General features: G+C 36.1%; 4 protein-coding genes and 2 non-coding genes across 6 annotated transcripts; 5 read left to right on the forward strand and 1 right to left on the reverse strand.

The window, feature by feature from the left end:
- Positions 1-131: 131 nt before the first annotated feature.
- Positions 132-2,628, reverse strand: LOC108981322 (phytoene synthase 2, chloroplastic-like). The gene is made up of 6 exons (XM_018952438.2): positions 2,165-2,628; positions 1,841-1,891; positions 1,470-1,642; positions 992-1,227; positions 713-905; positions 132-468 (listed from the first exon to the last, which is right to left on the reverse strand). Exons 1-6 carry the CDS (start codon positions 2,487-2,489, stop codon positions 307-309), a joined length of 1,140 nt encoding a protein of 379 aa, XP_018807983.1. The 5' UTR covers positions 2,490-2,628; the 3' UTR covers positions 132-306.
- Positions 2,629-3,787: 1,159 nt separating this feature from the next.
- On the forward strand, positions 3,788-3,859 carry TRNAG-UCC. The gene has a single exon. It is a non-coding gene; the product is annotated as a tRNA-Gly (tRNA).
- A 2,685-nt stretch (positions 3,860-6,544) lies between these two features.
- TRNAG-UCC lies at positions 6,545-6,616 on the forward strand. Its single transcript has one exon. It is a non-coding gene; the product is annotated as a tRNA-Gly (tRNA).
- A 2,980-nt stretch (positions 6,617-9,596) lies between these two features.
- On the forward strand, positions 9,597-11,785 carry LOC108988661 (probable polyamine transporter At3g13620). The gene has a single exon (XM_018961985.2). It carries the CDS (start codon positions 10,087-10,089, stop codon positions 11,500-11,502), a length of 1,416 nt encoding a protein of 471 aa, XP_018817530.1. The 5' UTR covers positions 9,597-10,086; the 3' UTR covers positions 11,503-11,785.
- Positions 11,786-12,935: 1,150 nt separating this feature from the next.
- Positions 12,936-14,527, forward strand: LOC108988664 (probable polyamine transporter At3g13620). The gene has a single exon (XM_018961989.2). The coding sequence runs from the start codon at positions 12,962-12,964 to the stop codon at positions 14,378-14,380; it is 1,419 nt and encodes a 472-aa protein (XP_018817534.2). The 5' UTR covers positions 12,936-12,961; the 3' UTR covers positions 14,381-14,527.
- A 5,389-nt stretch (positions 14,528-19,916) lies between these two features.
- Positions 19,917-21,436, forward strand: LOC108988663 (feruloyl CoA ortho-hydroxylase F6H1-2-like). The gene is made up of 2 exons (XM_018961988.2): positions 19,917-20,473; positions 20,606-21,436. Exons 1-2 carry the CDS (start codon positions 19,968-19,970, stop codon positions 21,174-21,176), a joined length of 1,077 nt encoding a protein of 358 aa, XP_018817533.1. The 5' UTR covers positions 19,917-19,967; the 3' UTR covers positions 21,177-21,436.
- The last annotated feature ends 1,258 nt before the right edge of the window (positions 21,437-22,694 follow it).

Genomic DNA, 22,694 nt, shown 5'->3' on the forward strand with positions numbered 1-22,694 from the left:
TGTTTTTCATAGGGTGTGGGGTGTGGGATGATGAATAGTAGCTAATGAGAATAATTTTTCTACTTAAAAAAAACAATTTTGCTACATACAATCATTTTTATGTATTCCTTGCACACTCCATTGATGTGATGTGGCGGAACTCGGCATTTATTTTATATTAAAAAAAAGTGATACAGCCAATCACATTTGTAGAATGCATAAGTACGCAAAAGTGATTACCTAGAGTTTTTGTTTCTTCTATAACATTATAAAGTACATTTACCTACTTTTAATGAGATACACCAGCATTATATATTTCACTGCCCTTTATAAAAAAACCTTGCGAGTCGATAGAGATCTAGTATATGCCAGAGGCAACATGAGAAGTTTCTTGCTCCTTCCTACGTAGGCTCTCTTTGTCAAATTATCGTAATCGTTATTCTCAATTGCATCCAAGATCATTCGATACAATAGCAAGGATGACCATACCTGCAAAATCACCACAAACCATGCGCATCAACTTCTGCAAAACCTTAACTTCATCATTCTTTACATGTGACTTGCATGATATTGACAATGGAAGTTTGTTCTTTTTCTAGAGTTTTAGATTGTTTCAAAAACGTTTTAGAGATCCAATTGTAAATCCAATAACATCCCAAGTTTAGATGATGGACTTTTACTTTAAACTTCAATGCAAGGAAGAGAAAGAGGCTAAATGAAAGGAGGTACATACTGGCCAGCGGCTAGCCTTGTCGAGCTGAGAAGCTCCCTCCTCAGCAAGGTTGAAGTAGAACCTTGCTCTTGTAATCTGCTCTTTCATGAACTCTCTCCATCTATCAGTGACCTTCATTGATAAAACATCATTGGCACATAGCCCGAACTGTCCAAGCTCATCTTGGGGAAGATATACTCTCCCCCTTAACGCACTGAAAGAAGAGAGATTAAAAAGAATTGAAGAGATTAGTCAAGTGAATGTTGAGGAAGTGAAGTACAGGAGGTACGTAAAACTTACTCCTCTCCCACATCTCTGAGAATGTTGGTCAGTTGATTTCCGATACCCAAGTAGAGTGCTGCATTATATATACTTTGAGCAGAAACCAGGGATTCCGGTGCAATTCCCATCACTGGAACACTCATTAGGCCCACAGTTCCAGCTACATAGTAGCAGTAAAGGTAGAGTTCTTGAAAGTTCTCATAGCAACTTTTCCTTGTATCCATTCTCATTCCTTCAATCATGTCCCTGAATGGCTATGATTGAAGAACAAGAAAATTTTGTTGAGTGAAACTAGTAATGGTTTTTTTTTTTTATGAAATTATTTTCATTAGCACAATGGAATCCATGAGTTTTCATAAGAAATTATTTTTACTAGCAATGCACTAAGAAGTTGACATTTTATTAAGGCAACTTGCAAAACAGTATATCAGTGCATTAAGAAATGGATCTATTAAATGTAAAATGCTTAAAAGGCAGAGATTCACATTCTAACCACCTTGATGTCCAGAGGGAACTTGAAAACTGTATCAGTTAATGCAGCATCGAGAATATCATAAGGGCGTCCATCGAAAATTTCTTGCAGTCTCTCTTCCCACCTATCAAGGGCAGCAGAGCTTAGATAACCAGCATTAGGGCCATCGACCAATTCATCTGTTCTCCTGCACCAGACTGCAGAGAGACAATTTTCAAAGAAAGACCAGAGTAATTTCTGTTGCCGGTTTTAGCATTAATTTAAGAGGATTGATCTGTGCAAAAATGGTTCGTGTTACTTTTGCAGTGGGTTGAAATGCATCGATAAATCTGGACATGATATCTTATTGTCATCGCAAAGATGAAAAACAAGCAAATTCCAGGATACATCCTTACCATATATTGCCCATATGGCTTTCTGTCGTTCCTCGGTCATTAGCAAAGTTCCTGCATCAAGACAGTACGCCAAAATTAGTATCAAAACTCATGAAACTTCGATGAGATTAGAAAGCATGGCCGGGTTTGGAAGACATGTCCATACACACGAAAGCACATGTTCTCCTTGTCAATTTTTTTTTTTTTTTTGGTATGGAATCTGTTTGCAGTATATCAGACTTCATACATCCTAAGAGAATCATAGAATCCTACGAAATAAGATTTGATAACTCACAATATATTGGATAAGTCAAAACTGATGAAAGAAGGGAAATGGAGTTGGACCTAGATAGAAGGTCTTGGCATATTCTGCACAAATGTTTCTGCACTTTTCATATGCTTCTTCAAGAAACGTAGGGTGGAAGCGTGGCTTTTTACAAGGATCTTCCCTGGCTAAGATATTATGCTGAGACTGCCTTTCTATAATTTCCTGTACATGTAAATCAGCAAGAGGAATGCCATCCTTTGACAACAAAGGGAAAATGCGTGTGGTACTGTGCTGGGGAGCCACAGTGACTTCAGCTCTTGCAATAATTGATTTTCGAGAGGGGCATTTGCCATTGCTCACCCTGATGCAAGGCTTAACTGCAACAGAATACATTGAACACATCTGGTCCTTAATTCTTGTTACTTCCTTTCTAAATGTCGAGCGGGTAAGAGAGAAATGTCAAATACTCTTACGAGGGAACGAGGACTCCCTCTGAGTGTAAAGCTAAGCATGTGGGATTAGATAATTCAAAAAACTCGGTGCTTTCTCCGGGATATGAAGTAAATTTATCTCTCTCTGTGTTTGGTGGGACAACAATCCTCTTAGTAAAATAGATAATATCAAAATGGTAATGGTTTAATCCATCAAAATAGGGAGTTCTAGAATCCTCTAGAAGACGAATAGAGAAGTGCTATGGCCACAGAGATTTCACAAAAGTAAACTTACTAATTGACAAAAGTGCTTCAAGACGGCTGGTACGTTAATAATGTAATCTGTGCATATATATATATATATATATATAATTGTTTGAACTTTGAAACTCTCTAACTCCTTTGGAACAAGAGAATGGTCTCACAGCGTGTTTTACAAGGATGCCGGTTGTCTGGTATAAGAGAATGATCTCACATTAAAGTCCGGTGAAATAATATGATTCAAATAATGGCACCCTTTAAGGTAACAAACTAGGAATCTCCATCTGTTGATGATCCGAGATGTTGAAAAAGTGAAACATGTTTGGTAACATGGGATGGAACTAGGAAGTGTGATATTTCAAGTAAACCAGTTAAAAAAAAAAAAAAAAAAATTAGGGAGTTGTAGAATTATTTGAAACTGGATGGTTTTGTGCCGCCTAATGGTCCAAGATGCTTAGATGCCGATATGGTGGAGTATGCAATGCAAATGTTGTATTTTATTCTATATTATAAAGACGAATGTACGATTATATGGTGAAAGGGAATAATGTATTTTACAAAGATGATGTAATTTTTGTCTTGTATTCACCAACATGGCATTGTTCCAAAATCTGTCTTTATTGTGCAGCCTGGTTTTAGAATCTTGATCACCTCTGATTCTTCCCCCCTCAAAACCTTTTATATTTCATTTCCCATGTTTTTGTCCTCCGGCCTCGATTGTTTTTGCAGATGAGCTGAAATTAAAATTAAAAGTTAAATAAAATATTATTAGAATATATTTTAATATTATTTTTGTTTTGAAATTTGAAAAAATTGAATTGTTTATTTTATTTTGTGTGAAAATTTAGAAAAATTATAATGATAAAATGAGATGAATTGTGAAAACAAACGAGACTCTTTATTGCATATAGATGAAGTTGCTTTCCAAGTGGATATATGGGGAGCATATAGGCAGACCCCTATCAGGTTTACGTTTGATATATTTAGTTTCAATGTCTTGTCCTGTGGGCGTTTGTAGTCCAACGGTTAGGATAATTGCCTTCCAAGCAATAGACCCGGGTTCGACTCCCGGCAGACGCACATTTGTATTTTGCTTTTTTGGAAATGGGCGATTAGCTAGGCCCAGAATGTGTGGCATTCTCATAATTCCTAATCTGACCAACAAGGTGTGGGTGGCTCAATGCTAGAGGTGGATGGGGAATTGAAAGCGCGCCCTTTGGAGAATTACGCAGAATTATAGGGAAATAGAACTGGAATTATACAAGATGAGATGGGTGACACAAATTCGGTTCTAGACATACTAATAATTCCCTGCCCTTCCACTTTACTTGTTAACCTTTGGAGCCATTGGCATGAACTTTACTTTTGCCAACACCCCAGCGACGAGTGAGTTCTTTTGGCGTCAATGTCAAGGGCAAATCTCCATAGCTATACTTCACAATGAATATGGAAAACCCAATCACTGGTACCAGACTTGATATTGGTCCTTTCTTTCTTTGTAGAAGTATATGCTGCGACCAGAGCTGGTCAACCATCAACAGACGTTGTGCTTTCGTCATTTGAAATCCCATGACCCTGAACTGAAGTCAGTTCATAGAGGCTTTTGCCCAAGAGCGCAAAGGAATCGACCCCATAAAACTTGGTTAGCGAAGCAGGGTCTAAGTTCCACCTTTTTGGGCAAAAAGTCCTCACATTGAAAAGCGTATCGGAAACAATTATACTTGAGTTCATCACCATCTTTCTAATGAAGGTTGGAATCCAAAAACAACTCTCAGAGCTCAAATTTCCCAGTTTCAACTAAACTTGACCTTGAAGATAGAAGAGAAGAGGTGTTAGGCTCTTCTGGTCAAACATAGATCATGTTGCTTTGCAGTTTTTGAAGTAATCAATTTTTCATAAACAAGTCATCGAAAGTCATTTAAAGTCACACAGACTTGAGCCATAGATGCTGCTAGTACTTGGTAAAACTGAGATCTATCCTCCTTTAAAAGTGTAAAAAAACTTTTCTGCTGAGGTATCTGTGCAGAAACTCACGTCTTTGGCTGGCAAGATGCGGGAAGGTTTTGCATAGACCTGAAAATCTGGGCAGAAGCCTATTAATTTACTCGAATATAAAAAAAAAAAATACTACGAAGTAATTCAACCTTGTTAGAATATAAAGCAAATGGTTTAATTCACTTCAATCTTGTTAGAATAGAACTGCTATCTATTCTGATTTAACATTTGAGGAGAAACAGATTTTCCCCACTACAAAAAGAGAAAAACACTCAGATAAATAACCTTAGAGAACACTTCACACTTCCCAGTGGCTTGTAGCCATTTCTTGAATACAAATCAGAAGGTGGCCTCTCTACAGAAGTAGAAACCTAAAACCAAGCAAATGAATTCTGTGACTATTTGGGGCGTGCACCCTTGCAATTGCCTGTTTCATATCATCCCTTGCAGTTGTTTAATCACTTCATGACACACAATCCTGGAGCTACTTCCAACTTTGATATGAACTAGAATCACTTTTTTCGGAGCAGTATTGAAATTACAGAAAGATAAAATCATTGCAGAGGATCTACAGACATACCATACAGGATATACTTTGCTTAGGACCTGAAGTTAACTCATTGAAAGGGAAGAGCTTCCAAGCTAAGGATCTCTTACAATATTTACCTCCCAGGCTACAAACAAGGGCAAAACCATAAGCACCAAAAGTACCACATATTACATTCCAACCACCATCAAAAGTCATTCACTACCGACTTTGTTTCCAACAAACCCTTTACCATTAAAAGCAACAACGCACATTCAACTCATGCACACATGACTTCAGTTTTCTTAAGTTACATTGATTTGGCATCGTTTCTTGAACAGCTCTAAGAAACAAAATGATGGGTATCATATCACGTCATATTATCATATTCAAGCGTAACGACAAATTGCACTATACAATATGACAATATTGTTAACTATTTACACAGTATGGTCTTAAGGTATGTGAAATCAATTACCTACAACAGTACTGCATAAGTTTAACATATCACACCAGGAGTCATGACTGGTTTATACTGTCTAAAGGTACGTGAAATCAATAACATACAACAGTACTCCATAGTTTAGCATATCACAATGGAGTGACTGGTTTTTATTGGCAAAACAAGCACCATTTTTATGACATAGATTATGTCGAATTCAAACAGACTTAAAAATTGTCAACTCAGGTAAGCTGAAAGTGGATTGAACACTCGTACAAATTACAAGTTTACGGAAAAATACTAAAGACACAGCCCAATACGATCAACGTAATTGTTTACTTTCTATCCAGTTTTCTTAAGTAGTAAAAAATTTCATCAGTAATGTTTTATTAATTAGCACTATATTCATATCAGGTAACCTTATAAAAAATCTATGCTTTACAGCAAACTAGACACTAATGTTTTTTGCGAAATACGCCAGCCCACAAAACCATCTAAAAGAACAACAATTTTTTTGGGTTCCCAATTAAATACAAAAAAAAGGAACCAAACATGAATTTTGAGGTGGTGGCAGCTAGTAAGCAAAGAGCTGAAAATTTGAGACCTTTAAAACTGTTTCCCATGGAAAACAAAGTTAGTACGTACCGTGGAGATCGGACTTTTTGGATGGGATACTGAAGCCAAAATGTCCAGTTTGGGTGTGGATCCTTCTTCTGTTTGCCTTCGAGAAAGCGGCTCCATAGCTGCACTTGAGCCATGGTTTTAATTTTATATTAGACACAAAAAGATGTTCTCCCAGTTGGCGTTTGTAGTCCAACGGTTAGGATAATTGCCTTCCAAGCAATAGACCCGGGTTCGACTCCCGGCAGACGCACTTCCTTTTTATGCTTCTCTTATCAAGCTGTTCCCCGACTGCCGCATATTCACGGTGTTTTTCCTTTGCTTCTGTGCCTAGATCTCTCATATACACTGTCAGGGGTCCTCTGCCTCTTTGGGCCATTTTATTTTACAAATATTTCCTCCGTTTCGCCTTCCCTCCCTCATTTTGACAACTTGCTGAGACATCTTCCAGCAAGTCCAAGTCAATCAAATCATTATTCTTGCCTGCTGCCTCAGACATCTAACATAACAAAACAAAATTGAACATGAAAAATTAGCATGATTTTACAAGTGTATAACAATAACATTAGCATTCTAGAACACTACCACAATCCATAACAAACAAGCATGGTTTAAAAGTTTCAAATTGACTCAAGGAAGTTTTACTAACAAGCCGCCATAATACACCCATTCATGCATATTCATGATCACTGTAAGCTGGGAGAGCATCTCCTATTTAGATACATAGATTTCAAAGATTAAGCTAATTAAGCTCACATGCATATTAAGCTAGGAGTAAGATCTTTAAAAATTTTGTTTAGAATTCTAATATCTTCAATACTTATCAGAGAGATACATGAAGTAGATCCTATATTATTTATTGATCATATGAATAATCATAACAAAAATTAACGGATGACTCACTTTATATATATACCACATTAGACCCGTGAATTCAAATAAGAAATAGAAAATTATAATCCATTTTGTCAAAAGCTTAATGTGCAAAAAGTAGAAAATAAGCCAAATTAAGCAAAATGAATGGTCCCAAACCATATCTTCATAATTAAAAGCTAGCATGACTTAATGTTCATGAATGGTCCCAGACCATATAATTTTGTTAAAAAAAGAAAGAAAGTGCCAGCATCTTGAGTATGCTAACGTATTATATAGAATGGGACTCTACGTTTCTTTGAATTTGTGCTTGAAATCTAGGAGATTTTGGACCTTTTTGAAACTGAGTAAGAATTTTATTTTTAAAGATGAAGAAAATTCAAGTGCTAGGGTTTGAGATGTTAACTTACCTTGTTGCTGGAGATCTGGAGAGAAGCTGGCAGTTGAGTGGCGAGAGAGGGTTGAGAACAAGGGACAACCTTTTTTCGAGTGAAGAATGAAGATGAATGTGTGGGAGTGAGTCGAGTGATTGAGAGTGCGGCAGGAGTCTTTAGTGTTTAGATTTTTAGTTTTTAGGTATAAGGGTATTAATGTAAGAGAAATGATAGTTGCAGTCATGAGTATGCAAGTACGGCGCAATTACTTTGAAAAAAGTGAATAAATACGGGATCCACATGAAAAAATAATAATTTTTAAATAGTGGACCCCACTCTTTTTCTCAAAGCGACTGTACGACGCTTGACACTCCACGACTGTTAGGGGTGTAAACTCAAACCGGAAAACCCGACCAGTTTTACCGGTTTTGAACCGATTCGGTCCGGAACCGGTTTTTAAAATGTAAAAACTGGCCGGTTCCGAGATTTTTTGAACGGGATCGGTTGATTAAAAAAAATAAAAAATAATATTTTTATATATAAGTTTTATACAAAATATTTTTTATATATTAAATATTAATATATATAAGTTTTATATATAATGTATAATTATAAATTTTTATGTGAAATTTTATATATAATATACATATTCATATATGAAATAATTTCTTATTATAATTTATAAATTATTACATAAAATGTTAATACCAAATCACTAAAAGTTTATAACTAATACTAATATATAACTTATAACTATACCAATAGTCTAATATTAATACTATTATATAGCCTAATATATTAATAAAAGTAAAAAACAGTTTTTTTTAAATCATTTTTTTTTTATAAACAAAATTTTAATGATAAATTGTGAAATTTACATTTTAAAAAAACCGAAAAACCGGACCGGACCGGACCGGAAACCGGTAAAACCGGAAGTACCGGTTTAGGAGGGTAACCAGTGCATAATTGGTTTTGAAAAATACAAAACCGGTACATACTGGTTCGGTCCTAGATTTTATCCAAAACCGGACCGGTTACACCCCTAACGACTGTATGTCGTATTACTCTTAATGTAATGTTAACTTTCTTAACGGGTTGACCCGTTATCGACCCATTAAGCAATCGTATTTTAACGGATCAATCCGTTTTGACCCGAACCTGTTAAGATTAAACTCAAATATATTATTTTCGTGTCGTATTTGTATTCGTATTGGGTCAACGTATCTTATCATATATTGTCACTCTTAAGTTGTGCTCTGTTTGTTTGACTGAATAAACTTCCATTGCTCTTAAAATTGGTGTACTAAGAGGCTTAAAATTGTTTCATGAACCGATGCTTTAGTGTTTATCACACCACCATCTATCTATCAATCTCAATTCTTGTGAGCATAGCATTATTCACACCTACTTTTAAGTCCATCACTATAAAATAATAAAATTGGTGATAAAATAAATTACCCAAAACAATAATGTTATTCCAAACTTAGGGAATGAAATTAAAGATTAGAAAAAGAGAGAGGAAACAAGAAAAGGAATATAAAAGAGAAATGTCTGCTACTACCCACTAACTAGTATTAAACAAAAGACTCACTCCAAACGTGCACTCACGTTGTTGCCTATTTCTGTCTTTTAACCGATTACAAGTAAAACGCGTAGATAAAGAGTAAATATTTCGCATAAACGATGCTAATTAATTCCGTAAATGTAATTACATGTATAATAAAAGGTTAAAATGCTTTTATTTTGCTACTTTAAATATATATATATATATGTATTTCGATAAATTCTAAATAATCAAAATGCTATGATAGATATGTTTCCCTTTCTAAATTAAAATTTAAAATTATAAAAAAAATTATAAAAATAAGTTAGCACCTAATTACACTGAGACTGAATGGATGGGGTTAAAAGAGAGAAAAATGCGTGACTCCATATTTTTCGGATATCTTTCCCTTATTAATGCAGATATCACTCGATCATCACCATTGCCCAAAGTAACGGCATCACATTAATCCGGAAAACACTACCCACGTTCCGCATGCTCCTTATTCAAGAACAAAAAAAAAAACCTTAGAAAATGCGAATAGATTCTATGTTTATAGGATCCAGCCGACGAGCTGACTATTTTGACTACCCACACCCTGTAGAATATCCTTCAAAATAAGTTTATATGTATACTGATCAGATCAGAAAAGTTCCTTCCAAATTATTTCGTCGGCCCTCTGACAATAACATCTTATATTAATTGGCAATCGATCTCATGTATAAGTATACTCATTTATTCGATTCCCTTGCACAAGCGGGTGGCTTGTATAGCCTTTTATAGATCGATCAGATCCTTTGCCCCGGTTGCCCTCCTTTATAGGCCTCAACTTCCGTTGCCGATATTCCTGCATCTTCTGGCATCTGTCTAATTCATCACTTCCAGTTCCATCACGCAACAATAGATCCCATAATCTCGAGAAAACCGGTAAACATGCCTCAGCAGCTCCCTGTCTCCACCCTGGCGGCAACAACAAGAAGCAGTCCTGACCCAAAGAAGCTGACTCTCATACCTCTCATCTTTATCATCTACTTTGAAGTGGCCGGTGGCCCTTATGGAGAGGAACCTGCGGTGAAAGCAGCAGGACCCCTCTTCGCCATTCTCGGTTTCCTCATCTTCCCCTTCATATGGAGTATCCCCGAGGCCCTTATCACCGCTGAGCTCTCCACCGCCTTTCCTGGCAACGGTGGCTTTGTCATATGGGCTGAGCGTGCCTTTGGTCCTTTCTGGGGATCTCTCATGGGAACATTGAAGTTCCTCAGTGGTGTCATCAACATCGCTGCCTTCCCAGTTCTTTGTATAAACTACATGAAGCAATTAATCCCTGCTTTGGAATCTGACCTTCCTAGGTACCTTTCAATCTTGGGCTCAACTTTAGGCCTTTCCTTTCTTAATTATACTGGTTTGACAATCGTTGGATATGCTGCTGTGGCACTTGCTGTTGTTTCACTTCTGCCTTTTATATTGATGACCTTGATTGCACTCCCCAAGATTCGGCCTCATAGATGGATCAGTTTGGGGCAGAAAGGTGTGAAAAAAGATTGGAACTTGTTTTTCAACACTCTTTTCTGGAACTTGAATTTCTGGGATAATGTCAGCACTCTAGCCGGCGAAGTTGATAAGCCCCAGAAAACATATCCGAAGGCTCTTTTCGTTGCGGTGATTTTCACTTGCCTGGCATACCTGTTTCCACTTTTGGCCGTGACAGGATCTCTCTCCGTGAACCAAAGCGAATGGGAATCCGGGTTTATGGCCATAGCTGCAGAAATGATTGCCGGGAAATGGCTGAAGATCTTTCTTGAAGTTGGTGCTGTGTTATCAGCAATTGGGCTATACGAAGCACAACTAAGCAGCAGTGCTTTCCAACTTCTGGGTATGGCGGATATAGGATCTTTGCCCAAGTTTTTTGGTTTGAGGTCTAAATGGTTCAACACCCCTTGGGTTGGGATTTTGTTATCAACTCTGATTTCACTGGGGGTTTCATATATGGATTTCACAGACATCATATCCTCGGCCAATTTCCTGTATTCCTTGAGCATGTTGTTAGAGTTTGCTTCGTTTATTTGGTTGAGAAGGAAGTTGCCAATGTTGAAGCGACCATACCGGGTTCCATTGAGGCTGCCGGGGCTGGTGCTCATGTGCTTGATACCATCTGGGTTTCTTATAGTTATAATGGCTATTGCTACCAAGACTGTTTATTTAGTGAGTGGAATAATGACTGTTGCTGGGATTGGCTGGTTCTACTTGATGAAACTCTGCAAGTCAAAAAAGTTGTTTCAGTTCAACATTGGTGGGGAAGAAATTGGGTTTGAAGAAAATGACGAGGAGAGGGTTGTTTCTCATTTATGACCTTTGAAATGTCAATTAAACAGACATGAATATCTACATCTGTGGAATTTGAAGGTTATGTTGTAAGCAAAATTCCACCTTTTTTTGGTCATAGGCAAGGAAGTTGATGTTGGCGTGGGGGCACTTGGCTTTGAGATCCACTAGTACTGAATGGTCCTTACTTGCAGATTATATGTACAGAAGACCAGTCTGTCCCTTCACGACTGAATTATTGTTGTAATCTCTTGCTCTGTTTCCAGTTATTTCTGTATCTTGGTATTGGAAAAAAATTAGTAATTTTATACATCAATTATTATTCATTTTTATACTTCATACTTATAATTTTTTTTTTTTTATAAAGTGTAGAGTGTAAAATAATAAATAATAATTGATGGAGAAAATTTTTTCTCACGGGAAATCAATTTTCTGTTTGCTTTATTTGGTCACATTGGTAGCAGCTACAGCTGTATATAAGGTGATTCATAATATAGTTTCACATGAAGATAGTGGAAGATACATGGAATCTGTAAACCTAAATCTAGATATTAGTTAATTACTTTTAATTGAAAAATCTTTTAATTTGACGTGTATTAATTGTAGTTTACGAAAGAAAGAAGGAAAAAATCTAGATATTAATTATGGGTTAAATTAAAGGCCAGCAGAAATTCAACCTAGTGTGGAGTGTCTGTGTGGACCAGACTATTTGGACAAAATTGCATTGAAAGCAACATGGGAAAATAATTGAAAATTCAATCCCTACTTCGCCAGTTGGTGACAGTTTGGACACGAGTCACTCCTGATCAAAGCCATATCATATTATTTTTTTGGGAATGTGTGGTGTGTACTTCTTTATAGCATTTATCATAAATACATGAACGAGCCCATCATGGGCAACCATGTTGCATATTTGTGAGAACAGTCGAGTACAACTATTAGGTGGCCTTATTCAGCCCTCACTCTTCCTTATCGATTTGTTTAGACAGTGAAATGAGATGAAATTATTTTAAATTAATATGATATAATGAGATAAATTGAAAACATTTTTATATCCAAACGGGAGATATGTTGTCTCGCTTGCTTCTATTTTCATCTCTCATCCAATCGGTTGAAAATTGAACACCCATAACCGGTAAAAATTAATAGATTTAACCAATAACATAATGATAAAACATTAGTAAATAAAGAATATACATGAACTTTTTTTTCATCATCTTGGATTATGATTTCGTGAGGTCGCATTTTATTGGAAATTTTATTTAAATGCGATGAGGGAATATGATATTAGTAAACCAAATTCAATGATTATAGTATGGCTAATTCATGCACATGTGCCATCAAAAGTAATAATAATGATAATGCACATGTAACATTACATGGATGATGGACCCCACCGTGTTGGATTTGGAATCCATTGAGAAAATAAAGCACAAGCACAGGCTGCGCAACCTACCAAACAAACATTAGCCCAAAAAGGACAACCATGGAAACCCGCCTCGCCTCCCCGAATACCCAGCCACTTCTCGAACAACAAGAACCATCGAGTAAAAGTCCCAAGAAACTAGCTCTAATCCCGCTCGTCTTCCTCATCTACTTCGAGGTCGCCGGCGGCCCCTACGGCGAAGAGTCTGCGGTTGGGGCCGCCGGGCCACTCTTTGCGATCCTTGGTTTCCTCATCTTCCCCTTCATATGGAGCATACCGGAGGCCGTGGTCACTGCCGAGCTCGCCACCACCTTCCCTGGCAATGGTGGTTATGTCATCTGGGCCAACCACGCCTTTGGCCCCTTCTGGGGCTCCTTAATGGGATCCTGGAAGTTCTTCAGCGGGGTCATAAACTTGGCATCATATCCAGTTCTATGCGTAGACTATCTCAAGCTGGTATTGCCAATTTTCTCATCCGGCCTACCTCGCTATTTTGCTGTAGTTGTTTCAACTTTGGTGCTGTCTTTTTTGAACTATACCGGTCTGACTATAGTAGGGTACACTGCAGTAACTCTAGGAGTTGTTTCACTTTTGCCCTTTATAGTAATGTCTTTGGTTGCAATTCCGAAGATTGATCCTAGTAGGTGGATCAGTTTGGGTCAGGACGGTGTAAAAAAAGACTGGACATTGTTTTTCAATACCCTCTTTTGGAACTTGAATTTTTGGGACAACGCTAGTACTTTAGCTGGTGAAGTGGAGCAACCCCAGAAAACATACCCAAAGGCATTGTTTTCTGCTGGGTTGCTCACTTGTTTGGCTTATTTGATCCCTCTCCTGGCTGCAACTGGGTCTATACCTCTACACCAAGAAGATTGGGTTGATGGGTATTTTGCAGATGCTGCAGAAATCATTGCTGGCAAGTGGTTGAAAGTTTGGATTGAAATTGGTGCAGTTTTATCGGTTATTGGACTCTATGAAGCCCAATTGAGCAGTTGTGCATACCAACTTCTTGGAATGGCAGATTTAGCATTTTTACCGCGAATTTTCGGTGCAAGATCCACATGGTTTAGGACACCTTGGGTGGGAATTTTTCTCTCAACACTGATTACTCTCGCAGTTTCTTTCATGAGTTTTGTGAACATTATTTCTTCAGTTAATTTCTTGTATAGTTTGGGGATGCTATTGGAGTTTTCATCTTTTCTTTGGTTGAGGAGGAAGTTGCCAGCAGTGAAGAGACCGTTTAAAGTTCCCTTGGGGTTGCCAGGGCTGGTGGTTATGTGCTTGATCCCATCTGGATTTTTGGTCTATGTAATGGCAGTGGCTACTAGCACTGTTTTTTTGGTAAGTGCTCTGCTGACATTGGCTGGGATTGCTTGGTACTTCTTCATGGAATTTTGCAAGTCCAGGTTGTGGCTCGAGTTCAACAACGCTGGAGAAAAAATTGAAGATGAGGATTTGGAGGGGATCCGTAATCAATGATTGTAATTTGTATGGGTCTTGATTGATCTTCTGCAGATTTTTCTCCTTTCCCTTTTCTACCAGCATTTGCAAATGACATGGACAATTGATTTGCTAAAAACTTAATTATGATGAAGAACAAGACAATTTCAAAGGCATTATGTACAACTATACTTGACTAGTTGACTTGATAAGTTAGGTTGGTTGTGCTTTCTGAGCCTAGAATGTGACTGTACGGATGTATGGTGGAGTTTAAAACTTCAAAGGCATATATTTTAGTCTGGCAATGTACTGCCACGTGAAGAATATGTGATATAAATGCATGAGAAGTTCTTCCTTCGGAGCATAGTCCATGAACTATGCCTCTTGTGACAGAGTCTATACGATGTAGAATCCAGAACTTGTAATCGCATTAAAAAACAATTGAATTTCAGGAGTTTATCATGCAGATATTTTAGGGATAATTTGGCTCCAAGAGGCGTAGTTTGTTCCTTCTATTTGAACAGGAAAGGCTACATATAGACTTACTACTACAAAGGAAGTAGTCTGTAGTGCTCCAAGGTATACTTGCTGATTCCAAGTGTATGCATACTATAAACAATGTCAATGAGCTCAATGAAGGCAGCTCGTTTTGCCCTTTTTATCGAGTTTCTAAGCCCACTGCTGATGGTGTCATTGTTAGTTTGATCACAGTCGTTACCTAAATAAGAGCACAAGACATGAAAAATCTATAAAACCACAAAAATCCCTGTAACTTAAAGAGGGTTGGTTAGTAATTTTGCGACTCTGGTTTGCCTTCTAGACATTGGTGCATTCTGGCCCAAAGACAGAAGACTTCTGTAATTATATTTGTCCCCAACTTAAAACATTCAAAGCAAAATCATAAATCCAGAAAATTATCCAAATATCATTGTCTTCAAAAAAATATAACTCACAGGTAAATCTCTTTCTTCTCGATAAAAAAGGATAAGAAAAAGGAATTATATATTCTCAACTAATTATGAATTTAGAGGCCATCTTACCAATGTTGCAAAATCGTTGGACCCGAAAAGGAAATATTTGGAATGGCTTGATTGTGCCAATATATAAATATATATATATATATATATATATATATATATATTTATATATTTATATACCAGTAAAGGGCAAACACCTGCATTGCATGTGTGCCTAGTTGTAAAAATATGAAAAATATTTTTAAAAATAAGAATTTTCTGTAAAAATATGTAATAATAAAAAATAAATTAATATATATAATTATGAAATGTAATAATTTTGTCTATATTTTAATATTTTTTCATTAATCATAAATAATATCACATATATCATCTAAATATCCATGACTATAGCATAGGAATTTCCACAAATACATTTACAGCTACACAAGTTTCTATTACATATCCAAAAGCAACTATTGGAATTGATACGCTATCATCACACATTTCTAAATAAGCTTGATATCTAAAAATAGTAAATAAATTATTATTTATTGATATTAGCAATTAATATATTCTAATTATAATATAAAAATTTTTAACTCCAGAATATGAGAGAAAATGTTTACGTTAATTGTGAAGTCTCTATTTTTTTGCAACTATAACATAAAACGTTCTCATTTTTTCCATATTCAGTGATTTTGTTACAATTTTTACGACATGTAATAAAATGGTTGATGTAATAAAATTTAAGTATATGCATAGTCTAAAATCTAAAACACAAACATGAGATTTATCAAAATATTGTTTTTCAAAAAGTAAGTACGAGAAAATATCTTAAGTTTTGAACTTCACTCTTTTCTCTAGATTCCAATTTTTATCTCGATTGTGACGACGTTTGAAACTCTCTATATTGGTGAGTATCTTTATGATAGCTTGGTCAATTGTCTCAAGGCATTCCAAGATGGAGGGCTTGGGCAAGCTTATAACCATTTTAGGCACAATCCTTTCCGAAAGAGTTGCTGTCATTTTGTAATTTACCATCGAGATTTTCTAATTCTGTTACAACTTTGACCATTCCGAATAAAGAATGGTAGTGAAAATTATCACAGTGAGATTTGGATAAATCTTAATAACTAAACAAATAACATACCATAGATATCATAGGGGCATATAAAAGTAAACACAAATACATGTATAGACATGTATGCATGACATAAAACTTTGAGTGTATGCATCATGGACTTTTCTTATAAAAATAATATTTCTCATCTTATTTTTAAACCACTTTTTTTTCTTTTCTTTTTTCTTTTTGCAACTATAAATGGACAGATTTACGTCTATATTTTTATAATTTTTTTTATTGTTTACAATACATATTATACACATGATGTGCATATGTTTATAACTACAATACAATGACTTACAAGAACCAAGTCACAACTTTGAGATGTATACGGCCGACTTTTATAATCGTCGAGCATTCCAACCTAGGTATCAAAGTAGCTGAATGAGTTTTGTTCCTGGTCTTCGTCGTGCCTATTCACACCAGAGTTCGACAGGTTAGTTAAATGAATAGTCACATACATTTTTTATGTAATGTGTATTTTGAAGTGTATGATAAGACTATATAACTATTCATTCAGCCAACTTGCTGAACTCTGGTGTGAATAGGCACCAAGAAGACCAAGAGAAAAACTCACTCAGCTGATTTGATACCTAGGTTGGGATGCTCAACCATTATAAAAGTTGGTCGTATATATCTCAAAATTGTGACTTGATTCTTGTAAATTGTTTTATTATAGTTATAAACATTATGTAGATCATGTATATAATATGTATTATAAAAAATAAAAAAATTCTAAAAATATCGACATAAATCTGTCAATTTATAATTAAAATTTCTATGTTATGGTTATCAAGTAGTCAATCTGAATCCTAAACTGAATTCTGAGATGTTAATATTATTTTTTTGTGAAATGTGAAGATTTATTTATTTGTGACATATATGTCTATTGTCTTAAACCTGAGATGTTTGAAGTCTGGGATGCTAATATGATTTCTTTTTGAGATTTGGAGATTTTTTTGTTTGTGACATATTCAAATTCGAATTATGAGATTTTAATACAAACCACTAGTTTGATAATGCCTGTGAAATCCCCACTTTGAATACTAGAACTCACTAGAGTACCCAAAGAAAAACACCACTTAGAGAAATTCTCAATTTGTACCGTATAGAAAAATACCTGTGTGAAATCCACACCCAAAAGAGAGAAGAAAAACTTTTGCCTTTTTCTTTTCACTTGTTGCACCGTATGGTACCCATCTCTCTCTCTTTTTCTTTTGTTTTGTTGCTCTTTCTAGGGGTAATACCCTCATATAAGGGTGTGGGGCCCGCCCCGCATATGCGAGGTGTGATATTTCCACCCCAGCACCCCACCCCCGAGAGGGAGGGGCGAACATCCCATCCACCCCTCCTACTTCAGTCCCATTCGACCTAAAAATTATTTTTTGGTCTAAAAATATTTTTTTAGACCCAAATTCAAATTATTATATGATTTAAATTGTAAATTAAAATTAAAATATATAACAATAATTTAAAAACTAATAACATAATAACTAGTTATCAATTTTAATATTTGTTAGACTTGTTCATAATATTGTATTGGAATGGTCTTCTAAACCAATATTTATATAGGAGGTTAAGACAATATAAAAATCTTACTTGAATAATGTGGGACTCAAATTGTAATATATATTTATATATAAATAAAAAATATATAAGTGGGAGTGGAGTAGGGAGTGGGACGGCATCCCACTTGGGTCGTCCCCCACCCCTTCCAAAGAGTATCTTTTATGCGGGACAGGACGGACGAGGCGGGGGTAGGCCCCAAAACACTTTTCTTACCTATGTATTTAAATACCCTTTGCAGTCTTCAACAAGAAGACAAATGGGAAAGGTGGATAGATTGTACAGGATTGACTTAAGTCTTAAAGGCTTCATTTAAGGATGCGTTTAGATGTTGAACTGAATTGAATTGAGTTGAGTTGAGTTGATATGATAAAATATTATTAAAATATTATTATTTATTATTATTATTATTTTAGATATTAAAAAAAATTAAATTATTTATTATATTTTATGTTAAAATTTAAAAAAATTATAATAATAAATTAAAATAAGTTCAGCTTCCAAACGAAAAGTATGTCTTATTCCAATCTTTTACATAAGATTAAGCCTTTTTTTTCTCCCTATCATCGATGACGATGGCAATCAAAGGTGAGATACTTTTTTCCTATCCGATACCTTAACACCCACGCCACCAACCCGACTTTCCTGATCTAAAGCAGAAAGCACGCCTGGCCTGCTAGCTGCACTTTCAACTCTTATTTCTCATTGCTTTTCCTCTCAATCACACAAGTACATCATGTACACCGCACTCATCCCATGAACCTTAATTAATTGCTGACCATATAATAGTCCTGTCTGTAATACGAGGTTAGTTAAGGCAAACCCAAGGCCGTTTCAAATTATTTTATATATATATATAGTTTTATTATATACAAATAAATTTATGTATTAATTTATATATTAATATTATTATTTTTATATTTTATATTTAAATTAATATTATTTTTAATAAAATTTACTTTTTAACTAATTATATTAAATAAATAAATATACATATTAATACATAGAATCGCTTACGATTAAATTTATATATATATATATATTGTACCAAAAACTCACTAGATCACTTTCCTTTAATAAGTAAAGCCATGAAAACACATCGTTCTGTTCTGCCCTGCCCTGGTACGGCAGAATATTTTTACCACATTAATAATGCTGTCTTATCGCTGTACGTCTCAGATATTTACCGATTAAGCATGCATGAGCCGCACTACTCCTCTCGAGGGGGTTGTTGGTTTATACTTTCAAGCTTGTTTTCCTTTTTATTTAGTTTAATGAGCTGCATGCTGACATGAGAATTGGCCAAGCTATCCTAACTATTTTTCAATTTTTTTTTTCTTTTATTAATACTCCTAAATCGGTGCGATGCATGAAAATAATTTAATTTTGAAATAAATAACTTTATATAATAATATCCACAAATTCAAATACGGGTTCACTTTAAATTATTAGTATTAATTGTCTAAAATTTGTTTAAATTCTCTAGTAGAATTGATGTTTTTAAGTACTTATGGTTTAAACCCGACTTAAGAGAGCACATGTGACCTTCCGCCATTTAATTTAGGCATCTCCGATACATTAAAGTACTAGTAGATAACCTCTTTTACTCTGTTCACTCAAAACAACAATACCAAGAGAAAGAAAAGGGAAGTAAAGGCGAGAGCACTTAAAAAAAAAGTTGAAGGTGAAAATCTCTGTCGCTCAACTTACGACGTCCTTTCTAGTTTTTAATCAAAGTCAAGTTAAAAGACAAATGGTAGGACCGGAGGATTATGTGTGCTGAATCAAACTGAACATCAGCTTCGATCAATTGGGAGCACAGCTTAGCAAGGCATGCAGATTGCCATGTGAGTTGTTGAAGCACATACAAAAGGATCTCCTTTGAGACAATGCTTTATAAATAGCTATGGTGGTATATTCAAAGTGCACCACCAAAGATCTCCCTTCTTGTCTTTTCTAATATTTCCAATTCCAAGCAATGGCTCCAACAATTGCTACACCAATCACCGATTCCGCAGATATCGCAAACTTTGTTATAAGCAAAGGAAATGGAGTGAAGGGTCTCTCTGAAATGGGACTCGAATGCCTTCCCCAACGATTTATCCAACCCCTAGAAGAAAGGATCAGTTTCAGCAACATCATGCCTCAAGAGTCCATACCCATCATTGACATGTCAAACTGGAACGACCCAAAAGTTGCAGAATCAATCTGTGATGCAGCAGAGACATGGGGTTTCTTTCAGATTATTAACCATGGGGTGTCCATTGAAGCGCTTGAGAATGTGAAGGATGCAACCCATTTGTTCTTTGGGTTGCCAGCTGAGGACAAGAAGAAGTTCCTAAAAGAGAATTCACCTTCAAGAAATGTGCGGTTTGGAACCAGCTTTTCTCCTAAAGCAGAGAAGGCTCTTGAATGGAAGGATTATCTCAGCCTCTTCTATGTTTCTGAGGATGAGGCCTCTGCATCATGGCCTTCCGTCTGCAAGTAACATAGCCACATAACAAATAAATAACACTTCTACGCATTTACATTTACACACATGACTAATATCTATCTTAATCTGATGGATGAATAAATGTAAATAGTTGCTGCGGACTAATTGTTTGGACCTTTCAGGGATCAAGTGCTGGAATACATGAAGAGCTCTGAAGTTGTTATCAAACGGCTATTAGAGGTGCTAATGAAGAGACTAAATGTGAACGAAATCGATGAGATGAAAGAATCACTGTTGATGGGTTCAAAGAGAATCAACCTTAACTACTATCCCATTTGTCCTAATCCCGAGCTCACAGTGGGAGTAGGCCGTCATTCCGATGTCTCAACCCTCACTATCTTGCTTCAAGATGAGATTGGTGGACTTTATGTGCGAGGAAAAAATGATAGCTGGATCCATGTTCCACCTATAAGTGGCTCGCTCGTTATCAATGTTGGTGATGCACTTCAAATAATGAGTAATGGACGATACAAGAGCATTGAGCACCGTGTGCTTGCCAATGGAAGCCAGAACAGGATTTCGGTTCCCATCTTTGTGAATCCAAAGCCATACGAGATAATTGGTCCTTTCCCAGAAATGCTCACCGGAGGGGAGAAAGCAGCATATAGGCAAGTTCTGTATTCGGATTATGTGAAGCATTTTTTCGGGAAGGCTCATGATGGGAAGAACACGGTTGAGTTTGCAAAAATATGATTTTTTATGGGGTCTTGTGCGTTGTTCTATTGTCATCGAGATCATTGGTATGAAATAAGACTCGTGCTTTAAGGACTAGGAATCCTTTCTAGATGGTAGATTGTATTTTATGGGGTGTTGTGCGTTGTTCTATTGTCATCGAGATCATTGGTATGAAATAAGACTCGTGCTTCAAGGACTAAGAATCCTTTCAAGATGGTAGATTGTACAAAATGGGGTTTCACGTTTTGTTTTTTTTTTTTTTTTTGAACAAACGTTTGTTTGTGTGAGCGTGTAATGAATGTGTTATGGGATAAAAAAAAAGGCACTTAGGAGTCCGGGTTTATCCAATCAAGATGCTGTTCTCCCAACTTCGAAAGTACTCTTGTATTAGATCATGACTAGCACAACCAAAACAATGACCAGCAATTTAAGAACGGCGGAAACCATGGCTGAAGTAAGGGCGGCTTTTCTAGATGACCTGAGAGTATGCTCAAAGCTTCAGATGGTAAACATTGAAGTTGGAACTGATTCTCAAGTACTTATGGCCAACTGGTGGCAAGGAGCGGGTGACGTTCCATTACTCAGTATGCTGTAGCCTGTAAGGGAAGTTTGAGAAAGAATAATGTGTCTAGCTAAGGATCTGAACATAGCAATAAGGCATATCTATAGAGAAATAAACCAAGCTAAGGATTTTCTTGCAAAACGAAGGGTCTTTACAGAATTTACGTCAGCTCCAAAAGATATCACAGGGCTTCTGAAAATTGATAGAATAGGGTTGCCTATATTACGAAGAAAGAGAGTTTTTTTTAGTGTAAAGATATAGTTTTTGGCTTTTTTTAGCTCGTTTTTACATATTTTTGTTTTTGGACTTTTACATCTAAGGTGTCAGGATGTAATCCTGGTTTCCTTCGCTTTGTGGCGAAGGAGATCATGCCATTATTGGCCATGATACGCAGGCCGGCCATTGTCAAACAGTGAGATTCATTGTGTTAAAATTCATTCCAGTTGGGTGTCCTGGTGCTGGTGGTGGGAAGAAGGCATGATCTCCTTCCCTAACACGGAAGCGTTAATGCATGGGGATATGCGCACAGCAATGTATGAATGCCTCTTCTTTTCTCTTAGCTATTCTTGACGAAATAAAGATCACTCCTACAAACAATAATAGCTGTCCCCATTATGGGAACCAAGGTGGGCTGATGGGAACCAAGGTGGAAATAAGAGGAGTAAAACTCAATTTACAATGAATAAATTCATCAAATTTCATAAACCGATTAAAATGAGGTTACAAAGAGTATTTAAACCAAGAACTAATTAAAACCCTAGCCAAAATAATGCCCCATCTTTCAAAAATACTCCTGAGTGAACAGTACCGCGGCTACAGTACAGCGCTACAGTAACTCGACTACAGTAACCCTAACCCTAATTCAATAAAATAATAATTTTTCCAACATGCTATTGCATATGCCCACTTAAGTACTTCCCATAATAAACCTAATTATTTTAAGTTAATAAAATAGGTCTTTTAAATGAATTAAA

The sequence above is a fragment of the Juglans regia genome, chromosome 5 (genome assembly GCF_001411555.2).
Source record: "Juglans regia cultivar Chandler chromosome 5, Walnut 2.0, whole genome shotgun sequence".
Classification (NCBI taxonomy): domain Eukaryota; kingdom Viridiplantae; phylum Streptophyta; class Magnoliopsida; order Fagales; family Juglandaceae; genus Juglans; species Juglans regia.